Genomic DNA, 25,322 nt, shown 5'->3' with positions numbered 1-25,322 from the left:
GTTCACCGAATGTCACAATGATTGGACATTTACCAGCAGGACTCATGCAAAAGATACCTCTACAACAGCTGTAAATATTCGAGTATATACCTATTTGCCACAACAAAATACATTTTCCCCATAAATAATGTGTTCCGTGCCCCAATTTGTTAAAAGTGGTAATAAACAACAAGTTTACATTTTGCAATTGTTTTCCATTATGTACAAAATTAAGTTTTTCCTGATGCCTTTCAAAAGGTGAAAAAGTTAAGCATTTTAAATGCCTCCACACAAGCTAAGTGGGAGATACAAGAACCTCTTTTTGAGAATGGTGTATGTCTTGGGAATTGTCACACAAGTATTGGAATTGTTGCACATTTCAGTATGAAGGCAACCACTGTAAGATTTAAGTAATCACCTTTATACACAAGTGTGCATTTCAGATGACAAAAACATACAAGACAACCAACCAATGTGTAAGCGGTCACTGGCTAATTATAACAAATTTTCAATACATACACGGCCATGTCTGTCTCCTCTTAAGAGGTCGGTTCTTCTCTGCTTTTGGTGCAGAGATGCACACAAGGAGAGAGTGTAAAAAGCTTCTTGGATACTGCTGAAGTTGTATGGCTTATGTACCATTTACAACTATTAAGTTCATGACATTAGATGTCTGTTAATTTGCATTTTAGAGCCAACAAATGATTTTCTACCAACCTAGTAGAATTTGTTGCTTAATGAGAAGCTTATAGAATGTACACTTCATAAAAGTTAACAGGTTACAGAACTCTCTTAGGTAACGTGTCAAGATCCAAAAATTAACCTTTGCATTTAGCATCTTTAAGAATTTACTTTAGCATTGCCATATAATCCTCAGAGTAAAGTATTAGTTTTGCTAACTGTTCAGTCTGAAACCAAAACTGTTAACTATTAACTTGTAATTAAAATGAGTACCTATAAAATCAACATGAATATCAAATACATTTTTCCAGGCAAAACTGACACTGACAAAAGGAATAGGAATGCTTCGTCACTTCTGTAGCTCCTTTCACTGAGGATCTCTCAGCAATGTAATAGAAGTTGGGTATTATTCCCATTTTAGAGATGGAAAATGGATGTACAGAGAGTAAGTAACTTGCTCAAGATCACTGAGTAAATCATTATAGAACTCTGGAATAATACACAGGTCTGACTCCGAGTCCTCTGCCTTCATCAGCAGATTCCCATGATCTACTACGAAGTAGCTGGTTCAGTACTATTCAGTTAGGCCCTGATTCAGTAAAGAATTTAGCATGTGTTTAACTTTAGATAAATAGTCCCATTAAAATAAAAACTCAGGTTCTTTGCTGCCATTAATTCAGCACGAAGGCTCTGATTCAGCAATGACTTCCCTTTGATTTATTTTATATAAAAACAGACAAGTTCTCACACCCATCATCACAGCACTGAGCAATAAAAGAATGTACACTGACAGAACCCAAGACATGAGGCACTGAGGAAATGCATGCATGAACCAATTAACATAGTGAAAAGAAAACACAATCTACATAATGACAGGTTTCAGAGTAACAGCCGTGTTAGTCTGTATTTGCAAAAAGGAGTACTTGTGGCACCTTAGAGACTAACCAATTTATTTGAGCATAAGCTTTCGTGAGCTACAGCTCACTTCATCGGATGCATACTGTGGAAAGTGTAGAAGATCTTTTTATACACACAAAGCATGAAAAAATACCTCCCCCCACCCCACTCTCCTGCTGGTAATAGCTTATCTAAAGTGATCACTTTCCTTACAATGTGTATGATAATCAACTTGATCATCATACAATGTTCATGCTTTGTGTGTATAAAAAGATCTTCTACAGTTTCCACAGTATGCATCCGATGAAGTGAGCTGTACCTCACGAAAGCTTATGCTCCAATAAATTGGTTAGTCTCAAAGGTGCCACAAGTACTCCTTTTCTTTTTACAATCTACATACAAGACTGGCACCGTTCTGTCAAGGACTGTGCTCCATCTAGTCAAAGAGTGCATTCTGGCACCACCTCGTGCAAAGAATTCTAGAAAGCCTAGCTTCAAATGTCTCAATCAGTAAAGCTGTGTACGTACCTCCCTACAATCAGGAAGGTCTTACTGTTACCGAGTTAAAGGATTTAGGTCCTTACACTAGTTTCAACAGGGAAAGACCTTGTTACAGATAGTTGACTTAAAGGTATTTAGCACATCCTGGACTTGCATCTCTGCATTATTAATGGACTTACAGCTTTAAATATCAGGGAAAGCATGTCTGACTCTTGTACACTTTCACTAGACTTCCTAGACATGTTTGACCATGAAGAATCAAAATTAATTCCTTTTCTTTGACTGGGATCCCAGTATATGAGAAGCATCAACAAAATCTGGTGTGTTGAGCAAAACGAGGTCTTTGGGGGTCTACAAGGGCACCTCAAATGAAAGCATGTTATGGTTGTATTTTTATACAAAAAAGAGTCACCACAGAATCTATTAACCAACATTAGTTTTAAAACTGGTGTGGTTACAGTTAGAACTGTGTTCTCTTTTCCACCCTAAGGGAGAAGTCGAGTCAGTTACTTCTCTGCTGAAGAAATGATTCAAACAGGTTGAGTTTTGCTCCAAAGATTACACGAGTTCATCCTAATCTCTTATGGCAGAGATCCACAGCCAGGCACCCTTCAAGAATGGAAGTATTTAAAATAGAGGCCATCATGGCAGTCCCCATAAAGTGAGTGATGCGTGCCGATTCATTTCCTTTGCTCCTTTCTCGAATGCAATATATTAAGGGAAGAATTTGCTGCAGTTGGCAAGAGCTTTGTTAACAGCACTGAATTTAAAAATAATCCATAAAGGGGGAAAAAATCCACAAATTACATCAGCATAAACCAATCCACAGCATGTTGCATAAATAACCTCTGCCCTCACTCAGCAGAAAACTTTAACAATTAGACCTAATGCATATGAGTTAAGCTCCAGTAAGTCATCTTCATTTTTGCTATGACCATCTTAATTACCACATAAACATTTGAGCCATATTAAGAACGTGTCAAATTAAAAAGAAAGAAAATTCAAAATTAAGGGTCCTCTGGTACCAGTTGATCAGGCACAAGGGTTATTTTTTGCAAACATGTTAATGCGTCAATAAATACATTAAATTAGACTGATGATCTCCATCGTCCGAGCTGAGTGAAGAATACTACATTTTTAGTTTTAAGTAACTGAAGGGTTAAGAGTAATACCATTAAGGACATCTGAAAATATAACCAGTTCTCTGTAACGGTGCCCCTTTTACTTCAACTGTTAGTCTAGATCAGAGGTTCTCAAATTGTGGTGCACAACTCACCAACAGTTCAAGGAGCACTTGCTGGCCACATAGTGCCAGCTTGTCCTTATCTCCAGTTGGTAAATCACATTAAAAATTAAGAATATTACTTTTCAAGGTAAGTAATGCCATAGCTGCCACAGGGAGGTTAAGGTATCTCAAGGGGAGGAGAGGTAGTTCTCAAACCACCATTATGATGTGGTCCATAATATGAAAAAGTGAGAGCCTCTGCTCTAGATATCGATGCGTGGTACATAATTTCACATTGCTACAAGATCCTGCAAAAATCTAGGGATGATTGTACAGTTTTGCCATTTAAGAGTAACTAAGGTGCTGATACAGTTTATTGATAGAAATGAATTCCTCAGGTTACGTATACAAAGCCTTGTCTTAACCAAAAGATATTGCATAAATCTATATTTGGGGAGCATTTGAGAGGACACTTTGGTACGTATTATAAGCATATAAAACAGATAATTCTGCTGATGTTATCAGGACCCCTACCAGGCTAATTTGTAGCTTGCCCTTACATGCCCACACAGTGATGTAGTGTTATATAAAGAACTCCATGCAGATTTCCCTACCTACAAGGCTCGCATAAGAGCTGCTCAGAGTTGCAGCCTCAAAGCTCAGGAGAAACACAGGGTGAAATTACTCCCTAATGATAGCTTTTTAAAAACCATAAGAATGGCCATACTGGGTCAGACCTTGTATTGTTCTTGTATTGTGAATTGGTAAATAACTCTTCCTTATTCACTTTCTCCACACCAGTCAGGAATTTATAGACCTTTACCATATCTCCTCTCAGTTGTCTCTTTTCCAAGCCGAGAAAGTCTTTTTAATCTCTCCCCATGGAAGCTTTTCCATACCCCTAATCATTTTTGTTGCCATTCTCTGTACTTTTTCCAAATCTAATATATCCTTTTTGAGATGGGGCAACCAGAACTGCATCCAATATTCAAGGTGCGGGAGTACAATGGATTTATATAGTGGCATTTGATATTTACGGTCTTGTTATCTATCCTGTTCCTAACGTTAGCTTTGACTGTTACTGCATATTGAGCAGCTGTTTTCAGAAAACTATCCACAATGAGTCCAAGATCTCTTTCTTAAACGGTAACAACTAGTTTAGACCCCAACATTTTGTATGTATAGTTGGGATGATGTTTTCCCATGTGCATTACTTGGCATTTATCAATGATGAATTTCATCTGCCATTTTGTTGCCCAGTCACCCAGTTTTGTGAGATCCTTTGGAACTCTTCACAGTCTGCTTTGGACCAATCTTGAGTAATTCAGTATCATCTGCAAACTATGCCTCCTCACTATTTACCCCCTTTTTCAGATCATTCATGAGTATGTTGAACAGTACAGATCTTTTGCAGACCCCTCTATTTACCTCCCTCCACTGTGAAAACTGACCATTATTCCTACCTTTGTTTCCTAACTTTTTAACCAGTTACTGATCTATGAGAGGGCCTTCCCTCTTATCCCATGCTTGCTTACTTTGCTTAAGAGCCTTTGGTGTTCCTAGCCTCTGTTTGCCAGAAGCTGGAAATGGGCAACAGGGGATGGATCAGGATGGCAACAGGATGATTACCTGTTCTGTTCATTCCCTCTGGGGCACCTGGCATTGGCCACTCTCAGAAAACAGGATCCTGGGCTAGATGGACCTTTGGTCTGACCCAGCATAGCTGTTCTTATGTCTTTCTGAAAGTTCAAATAAAACTATATCCACTGGATCACCCGTGTCCACATGCTTATTGACAACCTCAAAGATTTCAAATAGATTGGTGAGGCATGATTTCTCTTTATAAAAAGCCATGTTGACTCTTTCCCAACATATTTTGTTCATCTGTGTGTCTGAATTCTGTTCTTTACTATAATTTCGACCAATTTGCCTGATACTGAAGCTGGGCTTACAGACCCTGTAATTGCCAGGGAGGAGGCATGGCTCCTTCTCTACCTTGAGACACAGGCTATCAGAGCTGGGTGCCAGGACAGGAGGAAGTATGCTGTGCTCCTTAAAGCAGTGTTGCAAATTAATCCCCTCTCCCACCAAGACAGCAAAATGCTTCCTGGCTGCTCACCCGAGGGTCCTGTGGTTCTGTACTACCACTTGCAACAGGCTCTGCTTAACAGGCAGAATGTAACCCAAAGTTACTTCCCATATATGGTAAGAAACCAATGAACATTCCCGTAGACATCAGATTTTAAAATACAGTGCTGTACTGCACATCCCTATTCCCACAAACAACAGAACAACTTTGTATTTATTTGGCACTTTTCATTTAAAGATTCTAAGTGCTTTACCAACATCAAATGAATTAAGCCTCACAACATCCCTGTGAGGTAGGGAAGGATCCTCATTTTACAGAATGGAAAAACAGGCAGAGACACAAGTGACTTGCTCAAGTGCATACAGGAACTCTGAATCAGAAAACAGAGCGCAGAGGACCATACTTCCTTTTTAAGGAAGAAAACTCCTGAAAACTTTAAAAAAAAAGTCCCTGCCAGCACTTAGGCCAGCACCGTGAAAATTCTTAAGTTAGCTAACTACTTTTCAGGCTAGTTAACTAAGTTTGTCAGTTAGCCAACCCATAAGAATGTTTGCAAATGAAATCTTGCTTAAAATGTTAAAAGGTTAATTATTAAAACAGAATGGAAACTCATCTAGCCAAAAAAGTTTAATCTTTTAACACATTTGTTTAAATAAGATACTTGTTTAAATAAAATCTATCAATAAGTGTGCTGAAAATACTTACATGAAACAAATGCATTATATCCTCAATCTCAATGATATCTAAGTATCCATTTTAGAACGAACTATTATACTTAACAGAAGAAGGCTTAAAAACCCAGATGCCACTTCGTTTAGAGAGCATAATGTAAAGCAGGGGCGGGCAAACTTTTTGGCCTGAGGGCCACATCGGGTTTCCAAAATTGTATGGAGGGCCAGTTAAGGGAGACTGCATCTCCCCAAACAGCCAGGCGTGGCTCGGTCCCCGCCTCCTATCCTCCCCCCTGTTTCTCGCCCCCTCCAGGACTCCTGCCCCATCCACCACCCCCTGCTCCCTGTCCCCTGACCCCCCTCCCAGGACTCCCCACCCTGACTGTCCCCTGACACCCCATCCAACCTCTCCCCCCCCCCCCAATTCCTGACTGCCCCCCCGGGACCCCTGCCCCATCCAACCCCCTTGTTCCCCACCCTCTGACTGCCCCGACTCCTATCCACACCCCTGACCCGACCACACCCCCAAACTCCCCTGCCCTCTATCCAACCCCCCCTGCCCCCTTACTGTGCCGCCCAGCGCACCGGGTGAGGCTGCAGCTCTGCAACTGCGCTGCCCGGCCACGCAGAGCGTTTCACCAGCGGCGTGGCATGCTGAGGCTGCGGGGGAGGGGGAACAGCAGGGAGGGGCCGGGGACTAGACTCCCAGGCCAGGAGCTCAGGGGTCAGGCAGGAGGGTCCTGCGGGCTGGATGTGGCCCACGGGCCGTAACTTGCCCACCTCTGATATAAAGAGAACAGAGTTAAGTAATTGACAAAACATCACTCGCACTGGAAGTTTATGTACTGCTGCCAAATGAACCTAGAGAGAAAGTTATCCAGTTTGAATGAAATAAAGTGTTTTACAATTCAAATATCTTAACATTCTTACCAATGCCCCTGGTTGAATAGCTGAATGCTTCTGCCGCTTTTTGTATAGTTAAATTTACCACTATTGTAACTATTTGGAACAAGCCTATTTTATTAACCTGTACCCTGAAGTTGGAAAAAAAAAAAAAATATTGCCCTCTGGTTAAGAACAAGTCCAACAGAAAGTAAGATTCAGTATATAAAGCATTCCCATCAGAAGCAAACTTTTAGAGCTCTTTCCTATTCATGTAATTTGTCTATATTTTAAACTTTGTAAACTTTAATTTAAATAATTTAAATCATAGCTTATTTTGCCAGATAAAGTGTTAAAAATGTAAAATATGTAACTTTTAAATTTGTGTTATTTTAGATTATGGTTTATTTTCAAATTATTACCTACTTTTGTTGGACCAGTTTAATGTTATATGCTGCATTGAGTAAATTATGAATATTTTCATAAAATGAATCGGAGGCATATACTCGAAAATTTACAACAGTTTTCCTATTTCAGTTTTTAAGAGGTCCCTCTGAACATGAATGAATGAAGGCACAGTACATACAGGCTCACAGCTTTCATGTTTAAGTCTTTTGTTCCAACTGTTCCATCTGTTCTCTAGCCCTCTAAGAAAAAAGTCTTGAGGACTCCACTTTGTGAAAAGAAAGCTTTATGAAAAGTCTGAACGATGAATTTAAATACTAAGGAGAAAATGAGAAACGTTAGGTGTGTGAATTAGGAAATGTTAATTTCATGCACTTAGGAACACACACTCACACCCCACAGTAGTAGAAGCAGTAGTAGAGGAAAACACTACATGTGTAGGGGTAGAAATATTTGTTACATCATGATGCTGGCTGGCGATGGAAGGTTGCCGCCTTAGAGCCCCCTGAATGGTACTTCCACTCTGGAAAGCATTCACTACATCCATCTGCAAGGAATCAGAGATTGTGACAGCTTGCTCAGCAAGAGAGAGAGAGAACAAGAGAAAGGACCATCCCATCTATAACACACAAGAAGTAAAGAAAAAAGGCACTTTTTATAGAGCGATACACAGGCAAGAGTTGCATTTAGAGCTGAAGAAAGTAAAGAAGGAGCTTGATAGATTACAGAGTCATCCATACCCCCACCTTGAGAAAATCTCAATCACACAGTTTAAAATTGTCACCTTATTGGGGTAAAGGGGAAGATTTAATTAAAAACCTCAACTACCACTGTCTCCTCCTACCTTTTCCAAGACCATACCTGAGTTTGTATCCTGTTCAGGCCCCTAAACCACAAGATCTGACCACGACGCAATTCTCTTTCAGCATGATCAATCTCTTCTACATCTTCTGAAAACTCTTCTTCAGGAATCTCCTCCTTCTGTGTTCCATGCCCAGCTTCTTTAAGGAATTTCAAACGGCTGGTTGGAATTGTTGAGATCAGCTAAAGATGAAGGAATAGATGGATAAGAACTAACAGAAAGAAGCATGGTAGTACAAATTATATTTTTTAAAATGTAGTTTAAGTCACTGAACATATAATGCTGAAGTCTTTGCCATTTTTCTTTAACCTATAATATTCTGCAAAAACTGTTTTTAAAATGAAACATATCTTTCTACTTCAGAGATTCAACTTTCAGTGTCAAACAACTGTCCTGATATCCCGCTATTCATTCAGTATTGCTGGACACTCTCCAGCTAAGTTACAGAGGCAAAAAATGTGAACTCATCCCCCTACAACTTCATTTCAAAGGTGTGCAGCTGAACTCAGGCTATTAAGTGCAAGCTCTTCACTAACTAAAGAAAATTTAAATTAAAAGCATAAAACTACTTTAATGTAATGTTACAGTTGTCTTTTTTTAAAGGATAAGAATCCAGTAATGCAAAAGTTAGAAAAACTGCCAAATTACATGTCTGCTATTTATTCAAGTAGTTTACTAAAAAATGGGAAGGGGTGGGGGGAGGACTTGCAATTTCCACAGGATTTTAGTTTTCATTTAAAGTACTGGGAACTAACCATTTCAGGCTGACTGCCAAAAACATTTCAGAAGTCAAGGGCCTTCAATCACTACTTTGAGAGATTCTCTGCTCCTTTTTACTCCCTCTGCACTGTCCAGGTGGTGCAACAGGTGCAAACTAGGAGCAGCTTTAAGATTTTAAATTTTAAATACATTTCTGAACTGCAGCCCCTTGCTCAGGAATGTAACTTCCACTAATATACTGCCTTCAAATAGAAGGCCTGAGTAAAGAATCAAGATGAAAAAATACCCCACTATCAATTTTATTTTTATTTTAAAAAAGTCTCATTTGTGGGGGGAAAAAAAAAAAATCGGGTATCTGCTAAGCCCACGCACAGCAACCCCCACTTAAAATTTTGAAACATGCTTAAAGTTTTTTGGATGCCAATACAATTCTCATATGTACCCAAAAGGAAAAACCCAAATATACCAGCAAAGGAAAACATGAATTCATCTCAGGATGTCTTAGCTTGTACACAAAAAAAGTTGATTTACCTGGCCCCAGAGTAGTGTTCCCATTCCCAGGAAAATGGACCAAAGCCATTGTTCCGCTGTAAGTTCTGAACAACTGAAAGGTTTCCCACCAAATTGTACAATAATTATCTATGGAAAAAGTAAAAAAAAAAAAAAAAAAAAGCTAGAAAAAGCAACACTTATTGAAGGTTATGAATCAGTAAATGTAGGTTGTAGGTATTGTGAATTTTAGCTACTTGGCACTTCAAATGTAACACCAGTCATAGAAGCTGTTTACAGAATATATTAACTTTAGTTTGTCGTTTTAGTATTTTGATCCCCTTAACTTCTCCTGGCACTATCTTCAAACTACCTTTATTCTGAACCTTAGTTTAGATACAGAAGAGTTCTTCCCCATGCTTACCTTCTACTTCAAAAGTAAAATCTGATTGTAGTAATAATTTAATCTGGTTCAATTTAACGGTTAGATAAAATTAATAGAATATTAATATTTTTCTTTATGCCTACATTTAGAAAAACAGCCAACTGGGCAGCAGATTTTACACAGACCAAGATTTATGTTTACAATTTACTTTTTTTATTCCTGTTAGACAAAATACAGATGTGTAGTACCCAACCTAGAGTTACAACTCTGCTTTGTATAAAAGCAAGTACTGTATCAAGTGGCCTCCCGTCCGAGAACTAGACACAGTAGTAGTATTTTCCTATTTTAAATATTGTCCAAAAAAATAGCAATCAACATAGCACTCCTTAAACAGCATTTCTGCACATCCATTTCAAGCTCAGTAGCGAGTATAAAAACCAAAGAAGAGTTGATTAGGAACTATAATATGAGCAAAAGTGAAAATCTGAAATCATAAACCAGAAATTAAGGTTAAATGTAAACTGTAGTAATTATCCCATGCTTTGTTTAGTGAGGGCAGCCAAACGTATGCTATCAGAAGCACACACACATTTGTATGCTTTAACTGTCAAAATTTAGAGAGACTTTCAGAAAACCAAACCAGCATTAAAAATTAGTATTTGTAGTGTATACACATTACAGCATGGTAACACTCAATTTGTGTATCATCATTTTAAGTTAGTTACCCAAATGCTAGATCTTTTTCCCTAAAGCTTCACATATATTATATTTTAGGCTTTAAAAAAAAATCTCAAATTACTTTAAAATTAACCGTGTACTCTTGATTTTTTTGTCATTTGCAATAGGAAACCCTCAAAGGGCACCAACCAAGATAGGAGGGCACTGTGTGCTTGGCACTGTACATACACATAGTAAGAAACAGCCATCTCTTCTCTTTGAAGAGTACCCAAACCAAACAGCCAAGACAGGAAAAAAGGACAGGAGAAAGTACTAATCCCATTTTATGGATAGGGAACGGAGGCAGAGAGATTCAGTTCCAAGGATACCTATTTTACTCCTTTCAAGGAATCATCTTGCCCAACTCAGCAAAGCGTTAATTTTTTAAACTCTGGTACTGTATAAGACAACTTACTAAATACATAGTTGGCACTGAAGTAAAAGTAAAAGATATGTCAGTTAATGAATTGGAAGCCATCTGACCAGTTCAAGTTTTGTTTTATCTAGATGACAAGTAGGGATAAATCCTTTGCTTCACGATGCTGTATCAGAGTTTCAATGTGTTACAGTTTCTGTAGAGTACTTTACATTTGCAAAGCGATGCATAAACAAGCTTTAAAAAACACCTTTGAGGTAGGTTAGTCTTAGCCCTATTTTATAGATTGGAAGGATAGAGAAGTGAAGTAACTTGCCCAGAGTTATAGAGCAAATCAAGTATAAGAGTCAGGATTTGAATTCTCAAGTTCCCTGATCCTATTCCTGTGTTCTTGTCTCTAAATCACAGTGCTTCCTTGTGTCCTAATTTTATGGAATTTCAAGTTTTCAGGTAAAACAATCTTAAAGGTGTGGGTGTGTCTTGGCATGGCTAAGTGGCTATTTTATACTTGGCAGTTAAATGTTATGTCAAACAAAGCATAGTATTAGATATATGTTTCAGTACATTTCTAGTTTTCCTGATGAACCACCACCATAAAAAAGGACCTGTTAGAAACAAATGTGAAACCAAAAGTTTAAGAGTCCAGAGAACATAGTTAAGGTGTCATTCACGTGTGAAGCTGAAAGATACTAGAATTACTTGGCCTGACCCATGGAAAAGAAGCCATTGAGGAATTCCACCATGATTTAAAGAATTTCCATCCCACCATCAACCTCAGCCTGGACCAGTCCACACAAGAGATCCACTTCCTGGACACTACGGTGCTAATAAGCGATGGTCACATAAACACCACCCTATACTGGAAGCCTACTGACTGCTATGCCTACCTACATGCCTCCAGCTTTCATCCAGACCATACCACACGACCCATTGTCTACAGCCAAGCTCTGCGATACAACCGCATTTGCTCCAACCCCTCAGAGACAAACACCTACAAGATCTCTATCAAGCATTCTTACAACTACAGTACCCACCTGCTGAAATGAAGAAACAGATTGATAGAGCCAGAAGAGTACCCAGAAGTTACCTACTACAGGACAGGCCCAAAAAGAAAATAACAGAACGCCACTAGCCGTCACCTTCAGCCCCCAACTAAAACCTCTCCAACGCATCAAGGATCTACAACTTATCCTGAAGGACAACCCATCACTCTCACAGATCTTGGGAGACAGGCCAGTCCTTGCTTACAGACGGCCCCCCAAACTGAAGCAAATACTCACCAGCAACCACACACCACACAACAAAACCAATAACCCAGGAACCTATCCTTGCAATAAAGCCTGTTGCCAACTGTGTCCACATATCTATTCAGGGGACACCATCATAGGGCCTAATCACATCAGCCACACTATCAGAGGCTCTTTCACCTGCTCATCTACCAATGTGATATGTGCCATCATGTGCCAGCAATGCCCCTCTGCCATGTACACTGGCCAAACTGGACAGTCTCTATGTAAAAGAATAAATGGACACAAATCAGACGTCAAGAATTATTACATTCAAAAACCAGTTGGAGAACACTTCAATCTCTTTGTTCACTTGATTACAGACCTAAAAGTGGCAATTCTTCAACAAAAAAACCTTCAAAAACAGACTCCAAAGAGAGACTGCTGAATTGGAATTAATTTGCAAACTGGATACAATTAACTTAGGCTTGAATAAAGACTGGGAGTGGATGTGTCATTACACAAAGTAAAACTATTTCCCCATGTTTATTCCCCCCCACTGTTCCTCAGACGCTCTTGTCAACTGCTGGAAATGGCCCACCTTGATTATCACTACAAAAGGTTTCCTTCCCCCCCACCCTCGGCTCTCCTGCTGGTAATAGCTCACCTTACCTTATCACTCTTGTTACAGTGTGTATGGCAACACCCATTGTTTCATGTTCTCTGTGTATATAAAATCTCCCCAATGCATGCATCCGATGAAGTGAGCTGTAGCTCACAAAAGCTTATGCTCAAATAAATTTGTTAGTCTCTAAGGTGCCACAAGTACTCCTTTTCTTTTGGCCTGGAAAGTTAGATGGGATGTATTGAAATATTTAAAATTTTGGCAGACTGTACAGTCTGACCAGTTCTCTTAACATGGCCCATATTAAAAAAAAAAAGGGGGTCCCGAGATGTTTGTAGTCATTAAGCTTAGAATAAGTTAAAGAAAATATAACCTCAGAGTATAGTCAATATATGTAAGTTGTTGCAGCACTACATTCAAATACTTGATTTGGTGATGCTGACATTTCCAAGCTGATGTAGGTATAATTAATTCTCACTTTGTAAGGTATAAACTGATCAACACTGCATGTTTGATAACTGTACATGGTCTTCTAATGGGTCTTAGTTCAACTACTTACATATAGGAAGATACAGCACTTTACAAGTGTTCTGGCAATGGGTGACTTACGTTTAGAACACACTTAGGTACATAACTCTTCAAGGTCAGATTTCAAAGTACCAATTTCGATAATGGGAAACTTCAGTATTTTAGGCTCAAAACTGACATCTGTAACCAAGTTTCAAAGCTCAATTTAAAATGGTCTATTTGAACCAACTTTTCCTCCCGTGTCGACAAACAAAGCTGTTCGCGTTTACAGATACAGAAACCTAACAACTTTCTCTGGAGATGTTGATAGGCTTTTAAGTGCAGCTTCACCAGCAGCAAATAAATTAAATGTGACTAACAATATTTAACTAAAATCTTCAATTACCTACCTGCACAATAAACGTGCCCAGAACAATAATACAGAAGATAGCATTGTTGAAGATTCCTTCAAAAACATTTCTTTCACCATGGATTTTCCGGGCATTGATTTCATTAAAAAGTTGCATCATCACAAATGTGTTGAAAACAATAGTGTAGTGCTCCGAAGGAGGAGCGTGCAGAGGTGCATTTCGCCCACTATCAATATCGAAAATTTTTTCACCTGTGTAATAAGACATTTCAGTATCATGAATTAACATAAAGATACACAATTAGAATCAAAATATTAAAAAGGTCAGGATTAGCATGACTAAGATTGAAATGCCATCATAAATTAGCTTTAACTTCTAGAAAATGAGCAAAGCTTTTATAATATTCTTACCAGCAAACAGGAGTGTAAAGACTACCACAAGTTGATAGACTGCATGACCCAAAATATTCTTCATCATTGTGCGAGAGATCAAAGGTTTATTTCTACCATAAGGTTTCCGCAGCAAGAGAGATTCGGTAGGTGGTTCCGTTGCCAGAGCAAGAGATGCTAATGTGTCCATTATGAGATTTACCCACAACATCTGCACAGCTTTAAGTGGAGAATCCTATAAAAAGGATACGTTTCCTAATAGATAACACAATAAATATCCTAGAAATGAACAAGTTGCAGCAATATTAAAAAAAATATTTCCTACATGGAAATTTGGTGTATTGCTTTGAAGAGCAGTACATTCTTTAGGACAGCATACAAAATGGTGACTGAAAAGATTTCAGTATGCAAGAGTTAAAGAAGCACATGTTTTCAAATCTTAAATTAGTTGAAACTAACTACCACCAGTACCTACTTGTGTAATACATGCTCCTGTGAAAGCAACAATTACTGCTACGACATTGACAGTAAGCTGGAACTGAAGAAATTTGGAGATACTGTCATAAACATTTCGTCCCCACATAACTGCTTTAACAATGCTTGTGAAGTTATCATCTGTGAGAATAATATCAGAAGCTTCTTTAGCTACATCTGTTCCAGCAATACCCTGTTAGGAAGAACATACATAGGACAACTGAATCAAAACAGCAGGAATAACTGTTATCTAGCATATTTAGCATAATAATTACATTTCTACTACACAACTTTCAATTAAGGAAAAGTACAATACACTAGAATATTAGGCATACAATAAACTCACTTTTGGAGAACAAAAATCATTGTTTCTTAAAGGTCTGAAGAAGCGCAAAATTGAAATGCAAGACTGAAATTCTAACAAGTTAAAGACACCGAAGGTGATACGTATTTAAAATTAACAATAAGATACAAAAGTTGAAGTAGTACTTTACTGAGGCAGGTACCAAGGTATAAACACATTTTATATGCTTAATCAGATTAAGCTCTTATGTGCTCAAACAATAAATCATCCTTTTGTTTAGTTTAAGCGTCTTTTCAGTTTTTAATTTGAACCATTAGATAAACCTGACCTCCTGACATGGTTAAAAAAAGCCACATGTATCTGCATTGAGGAAAGTTATTTTTTATTTATTCTTTTAAGCAGGTGAATAGCTTGGGCAATCCAATACAGAAATTATAAAAGTTAAGGTAGTTTTCCCATCAAAGTTTTATTTCGCTGCCCAGTTAACTTATGCTCTCAGATTATCTTTACTAAACGCTTTGTTACAGGAGCAGTCTGTTTGCTACCATGTATACCAGCACAAATATCAAGATAACGATCAGTTGCTGTTTTAGTGAAAGCCAGAATCTTTAAACTTCGTGTCTTTTTTATTTCATTCATTAGTTGTTGGCAATGGATTGGTAATATTGAAAAAAAAAATCCTCACTGTGCTAGAGATTCATGCTCCACAGTGCTTCTCCTGATAAGTTATAGCAAAATCATGACAGCGTCTTAAGTACTATTCATGCTCTGCCATCCTCATTGTAAAACTGTCCCTGTAAAGTATCTCTCAGAAATATAAACTATAGTTTAGCAGCTTAGGTGTGCTGTAATCCATCTATGGTGTAGTAATATTTAAAGGAGCCTCTCTAAAAGTGCTGCACAGGTAAAAACATAACTACACTAAGTCTCAATCAGAGCAGACACTTTCTGCTCTCGTTTTCTAAAGAGTATAAAAAGGTGAAATAATTACACAAAATGACAGACTTGTCTGTGTATTTTCTCAATAATGAGACACCACAGAGACATTTATTATCTAAGCTTATGTGACTCCCCAACCAGCATAGTTGGTTGAAACGGCTGAAGTATAGTAATAGTATTAAGTCTTTCTGAGCCATCAGAGAGTGTAGTAGTATCGTCCTGTGTAGCAGGGGATTGGGGTGCAGGCAGGGGGCTCAGGGCAGGGAGTTGGGGTGCGGGAGGGGTTTGGGATGAGGGCTCCCGCCCGGCGCCGCTTATCTGGAGCAACTCCGGGGTGGCAGCGGCATGCACCAGGGCCAGGGCAGGCTCCCTGCCTGCTTGCCCTGGCCCCGCGCTGCTCCTGGAAGCGGTGCAGGGCTCGTGGCGCCAAAGGGTGGCAATCCTGTGGGCTGGATCCAAAGCTCTGATGGGCTGGATCTGGCCCACAGGCCGTAGTTTGCCCACCCCGATCTAGTGCATTCTAATTCCAGGAATCCACTCATCTTCTCCACAACCTTACTCAACTGCAATTCCATGCCTCTCTTATAAGACTTTGGAACAGTGAATTTATCTTACATTAAGTTAATGTAAAATGAATGGTCTTCCTAATGTGAAAGTTAATTTAAATTAGTTAAAAATAAAATCAGTTAATAAATAACTGAACATAAATTAGAAGCTAGAAAAATGTCCAAGGAAAGATGAAATAGGTGCCAAATAAAGAAGGATGTTAATCCCAGACATAGAAAATAATCAAGTAGTTTCATATAATCATATGAAGTTATTTTATCTTTTAGCACATTAACAGTTTTAGTCAAAGGGTACCAACTGGAAGTCCTAGAAAGTAACTTTTTGGTTTATCCACAGAATAAGTACAACATGAAGTAATGCAAGCTTCTCCTTACGGCGTCACCATTGTTCCTCAAACCTGACAAGCAGGCCCACCTCGAGGAGTGAAAGAATTAGTTCGGTCTCCCTGCCCATTCAAATCCTTATTCCTTTTCATCAACGAGGGCCTCTATCTATAATATTAGTCAGAGCTAAAATTAAAAATGGATTTGAATTAGAGCACATCTTTTAGAAAGAGAATCTTGGAGGGAATCTGTGGCCAAAGACCTGGTCTCTGTTCTTTGAGGGTGCCTCCACATGCAGTGGGCCATGGGATATACAAAACACTGCTCTGACTAAAGACCCAACATCCTTTGTATCGGATACTTTTTGGACCCTCAGAGCTTCCAGTTCCTCACAAAACTCATTTAACTTTTCACCTCTAACAGGTCAACTTTAGATAAAATTATAAAACAGAGATCATTGAAGTACTGGAGGAAAATATCCTTGGTAAATTTTAGAAATGAGTTTTTTCTTCCAGTCAAAGCTGCAACAGGCTATGTTGTTGATCGAAGATTATTTCTATAGAAAACAGTTTGATCAGTGTGTTGCAACTGATCTCATTTTAGGCACCTTGACAAGCATCAAATTACAATACCACTGAATTTCATGACAAAAGGAGCAGAAGAGGTAGCAATGAATGTCTGCATAAAAACAGCTTGATTTGCAATTATTAAAACTGATTGGAGACGTATGCTTTTAAGTAGATTCCATTCAGCATCTTATGACACAAGAACGCACCTCCATTCTCTACAGCGGAAAACCTGAACCTTAGGTTGAAAGGTAAGGAAATCTGAAGAAAATTTAAAAAAAAAAAAAAAAGTGTGGGAAGCGGTAGCTGTCAATCCTACTTTTGGTAGCCCAGTGGGCTACCAAGCTACAAGCAAATTTGTTCAGCTTTGTCAATTCACACATGACACTCACATGCTTTAGCTAAAAAGGGCTAAAAAAACAAAGTTAGTTTTTAAACACTGAAAGTAAAGAGACTAGAGTCCATACCATGGCAAAGCCAACATCTGCTTTCTTCAATGCTGGACCATCATTAGTACCATCTCCAGTTACAGCTACAACTTGTCTCTGCTCTGTGACAGTGCTGTCAATTATACCTAAAATGAAAGCACACAAAGGATTTGAATTTCAGCATTGGTAATTACAAGTCTGTGGGGCAACCTGACTGTAGTGCTCTGTGTTTATGCACAATACTTAGGTAAGATGGGCCAAGTACTCCTTAGGTGAAAGGACTGGGATGTGAGACATGACCTCAAGTACTGAGCTCATCAAATTTTAACAGATACAATGGGCAAGCCTAATTTAGTTTTTTAAAAAGCCTGAGTCCAGTAAAACTTGCATTTTGAATTTTTTAAATATTAAAGGAACATACACTTTACCTTTTACCAATGTGTGTTTGTCAGTGGGTGAAGATCTTGCAAGCACACGAAGCTTTGGCCAAATCTTATCTATTCGCTCTTGCTCTATCTGTACAAAGAATGCAGATTAGTTATACTGTACAAGTAAAACACTATAAAAGACAAATGCAAACCTACTGAAAAAATAGACTCACCTCTCCTTTTTCATTACGTATTCGTCTGTTGAAGTCTTTGCCCTCTAGACATATGAAGTCTTCACCAGGATTCAAAATGCCACATTTTGAAGCAATAGCACGAGCAGTGTTAATGTTATCACCAGTGACCATACGCACAGTTATACCAGCACGCTGGCATTTTTTTATTGCATCTGGTACCTGTTTATGCAAAAAAGAGCTTGTTATTGTAGTTTTCATGTTGATTGCCTAGTACTTGTCCTAGCACCACCAAATAAAGTAATGGGTGATTACAGTAATAGGAATTTGGAGGGCCAAATTCTACTACTGAAAAAAGATGCACTGTATTCTTGACATGACCCATAGTAACACAATGTGACTATATGGTCACCTCTAGTGCTGGACTGCATAAAGAAGCTTACAAGTATTCCACGGCCTCTGAGATAATGGCCTTCGCCTCAAGTAGTAGAGGTCCTTCAGATCAAGGTTCCTTGTTCAATCCCCAACAGCTGACCCAACCAAAGCTGGTGTTCTAACATCAATAATCCACATGTCCATCCACAGACTTCTTTTCCCCATAAAATTTAATTTTCAAATACATTTATTTTCTTTAGTTATCACTTAAAGGGCCTCTTCTGTTGGATACCCGCAAGTGACCATTATTGCACTGCTATGAAATAAATCTTATACCGTAAGCATCTGCAAAGAGCCTCATGCCACGTTCGTAAGCTCTGGTGTTAAGGTTTACAAAAACAAATACCAGTATTTTATTCTCTGCGTGTTTTATGATTTCCCCATTGTTTCCAATTGTCAGTATGCTACAGTTGGTAGTGCTCACTTTTCAATCAGATGATTGGACTCAAATCCCACCTTGGGATTTGTTCTTATACCTATTGCTTATACTTAAATGCATTGTGAAGAGGAACTGTTCTCCTGAAAAGATCTACAAAGGAGATGTCTTCTTTCCTTATCTCTGCTGATTGAGACCCTATAAAAAGCTTTTTTTAAAAAAGGAGATACAGAATACAATGGCCAATATTATTTGTTCCTAAATAATGTTGTTTCTAATGTCCAAGTTTGTGAATGCATTCTTTACTACTGAGTGCTTACTGATTGTTTCATTTGCCTTCTAGGTCATTGTAGAGGGCTCCAAGAACACACTAGCAATATGAAAGTCTTAATTATTCTATATTTATAGTCTACATCTATGACACTTCCACTAGGTTCCTGGATCACCTTTTATCACATAAGCAACATCAAGTCTTAAGCACCGTATATAAATGAGAATCTCTTTTGGCAAACAGTCCTATAAAGAATGTCAGGAATCCAGAAGCCTAACAAACTGATATAGGTGAAGATTTATTTTACCAAAAATACAGTTTAACAGTTACAATGAATTCACAGTTCTTCCTACCTCAGGCCTCACAGGATCTTCAATCCCTACAACAGCAATGCATGTAAGACCAGTGACAATATCATTTTCATTATCCCACTCTGGCTCAGGTTCTCCTGCTGGGAAGTCTCTGAATGCTAGACATATAGTTCTGAGTCCCTCAGAGGCCATAGGTTCAATCACAGTTTTTATAATATCATCACGGTCCCTAGGTCTGAATGCCTTTGGTTCACCATTAGCACTCAATATTTTGAAGCACCTAAAAAAAGAATGGAAGGGGTGACTAAATACCGAAGACAAAGTATTTAGTTTACAGTAAGATTCAGAACCACATACTTAAACACCTGATAAAATGAAAATGTAATGCTCTCAGGCATAACTAATCATTTTCCTCAAAGGAAAATGTTTTTGAGTCCCTCCAAAAGGCAAAGGAAGGTGGTGTCAACCTTACATTAACTCCCCAGCCCCATATAAGCACTATATTTTGCAGGCACTTAAAAAATAAATTGAAAGTTAATAAATCTGTCTGTTTGTATTGTACTTCTGTATTCTGGGTTCAGTGAGAGATGGACAGTGGGGTGCTCCACAGCACAAAACAATGCCCAAAAGCAGCAGCAGCTATGGTGGGTGAGAGAGTGCATGAACTAACATTACCTTCAAAGAATGAAATGTTTCTAAACTGGTATTTAGATAGATTCAGCTGGTCAGAGTGAGCATTAAGAAATCTAGCTCTTGAGCAATATGAGAACCAGGTCCAATGTTTCAGCTGGTATAGGAGTAGGATTTAAATCAATTGTGCTTATCAATGCATGTGGTACTTAATTTGGTCTAACACCAAAATGTCTTCCAGGCAGTTATCAGACCAAACTGCAGTGATTTTAATCGACGTTTTTATAAAAATTATATTTCTAATATTAGCTTCAGACCTGCTATTTTTGCAAGTCTGAGCTTTACAACTACATGGTTTTTCTTGTGTTCAAGTTATACCCTCCCCTATGCCCTGGGTGCCCTTGTGTTTTGAACTGTCTGTATATATTCTCAGGATTTCCAGAAAAGTTGCTAGTGAGTTGATAAACGTTTAGCAGTAAACAAGTGACCTCTCCCTACCTGCAACAAGTAAGACAGTGCCAACAATCTGTTAACTGAACTGCAAGTTCTCTTTAGTTAGACTACAAAGGAAAGTATTACAATAGCTCAAAAGCAGTTTATCACTTCATAGGTTTATTCCTTCATCTCTTGGAATATTATAATATAGCACAAACTGATCCAAATGATATGGTAAAAAACATTCACTAAAATCAGCAGGTTTCAGAGTTGTAGCCATATTAGTCTGTATCAGCAAAAAGAACGAGGAGTCCTTGTGGCACCTTAGACACTAACAAATTTGGGCATAAACTTTCGTGGGCTAAAACCCACTTCATCAGATGCATGGAGTATATTTTCCACTCCATGCATCTGATGAAGTGGGTTTTAGCCCACGAAAGCTCATGCCCAAATTCATTTGTCAGTCTCTTAGGTGCCACAAGGACTCCTAGTGGTTTTAAATTCAGCAGGTAATTTCTTTCAGAAAGAAGTTTAGAGGATCTGACTAGTGAGGAAAGAAATGTTAGGTGTATTTCTGACAGCAGAAGAGTTTGATTTCTCATTGCCAGGAAATACAAAAATAAACGTGCTTCCTCCTCAACCAGCAAAGCACTATAAAAAAAAATCCACTTAAGACTTCAAATATGTTCAAATATGCATCTCAACTGCATTGCAATACAGTACAATAAATATACACTAACTCCAGAAGCGTAAGTATGACTTAAAAAGCATCTTTATTATATACAACTGAAGATGTGTTAACATTCTAAAGTACCAAATGACTCAACAATTCCCTACCCCCATTGCAGCCAAAATCTGAATTTCAGGTGTCCCAAAAAGCATATATGAAAACTATGTTAAATTCCTAAAAGGCTATGGTCTAACAAACTACACATTTAACTCAATACTTGTCAACAGAACATTCACTAACTACCTCAAGATTTGTTGAGGCTAGAAGCAAGGTGAAGAAGGAAAGATGCACAACTATTGTATATTTAAATATTGGCAAAGTTTTATTACTTAAACAAAAGCTATGAAGCATTCAAATCACAAATTCACAATGCCATAAGATAAAATGTTTAAGTCAATAAAAATTTATGATTTTCCTTACCTTCCAAGAAAGGTCTTAAAAATATTTAAGGAGGTGATGAGGGAATAAAGCTCCTGCTAATACTTATAGAAAGAGCAAGGTGGATGGAGTTGGGAAGTCACTGGTTAAGTAGTTACCAAAAAAATAATAATCCAGAGATTACTTACAGTATTATTCTGGCATACTAGATAGATTTCCTTACCTGCTATTTTCTTCTGTTACTTTTCACAAGACTGTGGAGTAATTCTAGGTTTTCAGCTACTCAGGTAACTTCCAATTCCATCTAAGTTTTCATGTTCCCTCTCTCCCACCCCGGCCAGAGGTTCCAACCCTACTTCCAATTTGGCACGTAGAACAGAAGCTCATGAAAAAAAACCAGGAATGAAAAAAGAGCCACACTCTTTAAATCTGCATAAGGGTAGGTCCTAGTACACTAGTGGAGAGACTATCTCAATTGTCCAACATGGAAAGAATGAGGCCAGAGAACATTTTAACTGTCAGCAATTAGGTAGTCATGATTTGTGATACTCTGTAGATGAAATTTAGCTTGAAATCAATGTGTGGAACAAACCTGTGTCAATGGCTACATCCACATTGTGCCAAAGTGACCAGACAAACACAGAATTTACTTCTAGCTATTGACACACTAAAATATAGAGAGAGGAGGAAGGATTTCAGTTTTATCTTTCAGTAGTAAGAGATTACTGATCTACCTACAAGAGTGCCCATGTTGACCAGTTTGATCTAGGAGCATTGTTCACTACCAGTCCAACAGGATAAAATCTGTAGTTTGCAATAGCTCCCTGAGACTTTCTCCTGGATCAAGCCCTGATAAGACAGTGAGGATAATACAGGTCCATTATATATACACAAGCTTTTAAAAATGCTCTAGCAGATACTAGAGAATAAAACTAGTTCTGGTAACAGACTGCTTTCTTTTCAAGGAGACAGGATCTCAGTCTAGTTTTGGCAACCTGGCTCTCTCTTTCTGGAGAATGGCTCAAGTTTTCCCATTCCTCCATGGAAGATTAAGAACTCCACATCTCAAGTTAAAATCCCAAAGAGATCCTACACAGGTCAGGTTCGGCATGCCTCTTGAAGGACAGAAGAGTTTCTTCAGACTGACATCTGCTTGGGAAAAGTCTGAATCCTAGAGTTGTGGATACAGCTTTAAAATCCTATGAGTTAGCTGGTCAGTTACATTATCACTAGATGCTGAAACTGATGCAGAGGAAACAAAACAGACCAGAAAAATCATCTTAGTTTGGGGGCATTAGCTGCCAAGCATGAGGGAGTAGTTTCCTTTTGGTCACAGAAACTTAACGTTTAGAGCAGTGAACTCAATCAACTATCATGACTGAATCAGAACTTTCACACTTGATATAGGGGGCCTAACTTTTGTTTATTCTCATCCTCGGAAGGCTTGACTGGGCTGATGTCATATTCTGGATCTATGCCCGACAGAGGCACGATCCTTCCCTAGAAAGCTGGCCATTGCCTGTGTCAGCTGTTCACAGCTGGGTGGGAAACTCGACGCACAGCAACCAACTAGTGTCAAGACATCCAATGGTCTAAAAGTAGGGTGAGGGATTTCTCAGGCGCATGACTGTCAAAGTGAACTTGCTTTCTGGTCCCATTCACTTCTCACTTCTTCTGACACTGTCCAGGTAAGAATGAGGACAACTGATGAGAGGGCTGATGCACCTGCAACAAAATCACTGACTCACAGAATGGACGAAGGGAAGAAGGCAAGCCTGTCTTCAGTTTCAGAGAGGCTTTATTTATTTTGTAAAAGGAATACATAATTGTTCTCAGGCTGGTGGTTGAAACTTACCTTCAGTGGGGGGGGTTGTAATGGTTTGTTGGTCCTATTTCTGTCTAGCAAGCATTTTGAGAATTTTGGGGCAATCGTCTCACATCTAGAGAGTTTCCACTTTGCTTGAGCCTAAATCCATAGCACTGTGGTTGTGACTAGCCTTCTGCTCTGCCCACTTACCTGCTTCCCGTCTCAAAAGCAGATTCAGAGGTTGCTTAGACATAAGAGGAAGCGTGCCATTGCCTGCACCACACTTCAGCTTTTATGCAAGTTTTCCTTCTTCTGCAATGTGATTATAGGGAAGCAAAAGGAAAAGAAACCTAGTTTACTGTTTTCCTGCTTCACTGAAATAGGAAAAAGCAGTTGTGTGAAAAAGGCAAAATATAGTAAGAGCAGTTCTCAGGGAAGTAGGAAATAAGTCTTTGTTACAGCTGGTTGTCACCTTCTTGACTAACAGGAGAAAGGAGTATATCCCCAAACCTGCATTGGTGGCAGCCAATACATAGAAGAGCCTGTACTTTTGCTGGTACAGTTTAACAGTTTTACTGTTCTCAAATGGGAAGATAAAAAGATTATCTGATTCATCTGTCAATTACATATACATAACATTTTAAAAAAAGTCTACTAGAGATAGTAATCCAAGAGTTGCATTAATCTTACTTTTTAAGAACTATCTCAGAGGCACCCTTGCTGAATATCCGAAAACTGCCATCAGAATTTTTTAACACCGTACTCATTGATTTTCTGACTGAGTTGAAGGTGTATACTTTGTACAGTGCCTCTTCTGGTATTTCATTTCTTACATCCTGATAATCTCGTTTTAAATCCAGAAGCAATCCCAGCAAGGCACATTCTGTTTTATTACCAACATGACGTGGTAGGCCACCTTCTTTTTCAGGAGGCTGTTAAAAAAAAAAAAAAGATGCAATTCTTTTCTAGTTTGCAGAATACAGTACTCCATTATTAGAAAACTGAAAATTTAAGAGCATTAGAAGTGAAGTTATTACCCCATCCTAGAACCAGATATACCCCACTTATGAATTGCTGAATTTGTAAATCAAAGTCACTTATTACAAGTGTTAAAAAAAAATCTGTATTTATAAATGTCCTGATCAAAGTGAAAAAAAATCGGCAGCTTTCATAAATTGCAAGCCAGGAAGAGACCATTTATGATCTTTTAGTCAGATGTCCTGTAACAGGCCAAAGAATCTCACCCAATAGTTTCTGCATCCAATCCCATAACTTCTGTTCAAGTGACAACATCTTTATGGAAAAATATCCATCTTTTGCTTTAAAGACTACAAATGACAGAGAATCCCCCACATTCAAAGGTAAGTTGTTCCAATTCTTAATTACACTCATTGTTAAAGTTATTTCTACTTCAAATTTGTTTTATTTTGCATTCCAAACATTGACTCATAAGGTCTTCTTCTGATAGATTAAAGAGCCTATTACTATGAAATCTCTTCCCCTTGTAGGTACTTACAGGCCATGATAAAGTCACCCATTAACCTTCTCTAAACTAACTATATTATACTTAAGTCTGATTGTAAGGCATCTTTTGCAGACCTCAAACTATTTTTAGCTGAACCCTTTTCTGAACCCTTTCCAACTTTTCAGCATCCGTTTTGAAGTGCTGACACCAGAACTTGGGACCATTTTCCAATACTGGTCCCACTAACGCCATATATAGGGACAGTACCACCTCATTATTCCTAGTCACTATTCCTCTACTTATATAGCCAAAGATCACAAAAGAATG

The 25,322-nt window shown here is 38.5% G+C and overlaps 1 protein-coding gene across 4 annotated transcripts in view; it reads right to left on the bottom strand.

Annotated features, from left to right (window-relative positions):
- The window catches only part of ATP2B1 (ATPase plasma membrane Ca2+ transporting 1), a 127,439-nt gene that overhangs the window by 3,027 nt on the left and 99,090 nt on the right, over positions 1–25,322 (bottom strand). For 2 of the 4 annotated variants that reach the window (XM_074941915.1, XM_074941917.1), the window contains exons 11-21: positions 24,221–24,462; positions 19,593–19,830; positions 18,200–18,379; positions 18,027–18,114; positions 17,638–17,744; positions 14,473–14,664; positions 14,019–14,232; positions 13,648–13,859; positions 9,444–9,551; positions 8,192–8,374; positions 7,791–7,877 (exon numbers count right to left, since the gene is read on the bottom strand). In XM_074941915.1, coding sequence (XP_074798016.1) covers positions 7,791–7,877; positions 8,192–8,374; positions 9,444–9,551; positions 13,648–13,859; positions 14,019–14,232; positions 14,473–14,664; positions 17,638–17,744; positions 18,027–18,114; positions 18,200–18,379; positions 19,593–19,830; positions 24,221–24,462 — 1,851 coding nt within the window. Of the gene's footprint in view, positions 1–7,725; positions 7,878–8,191; positions 8,375–9,443; positions 9,552–13,647; positions 13,860–14,018; positions 14,233–14,472; positions 14,665–17,637; positions 17,745–18,026; positions 18,115–18,199; positions 18,380–19,592; positions 19,831–24,220; positions 24,463–25,322 lie in introns of all 4 variants that reach the window. The other 2 variants (XM_074941919.1, XM_074941918.1) reach the window with 2 other exon arrangements.

This window comes from Natator depressus, chromosome 1, assembly GCF_965152275.1.
Source record: "Natator depressus isolate rNatDep1 chromosome 1, rNatDep2.hap1, whole genome shotgun sequence".
In the NCBI taxonomy this organism is placed as follows: domain Eukaryota; kingdom Metazoa; phylum Chordata; order Testudines; family Cheloniidae; genus Natator; species Natator depressus.
This window is presented reverse-complemented; position numbering and strand designations above follow the sequence as displayed.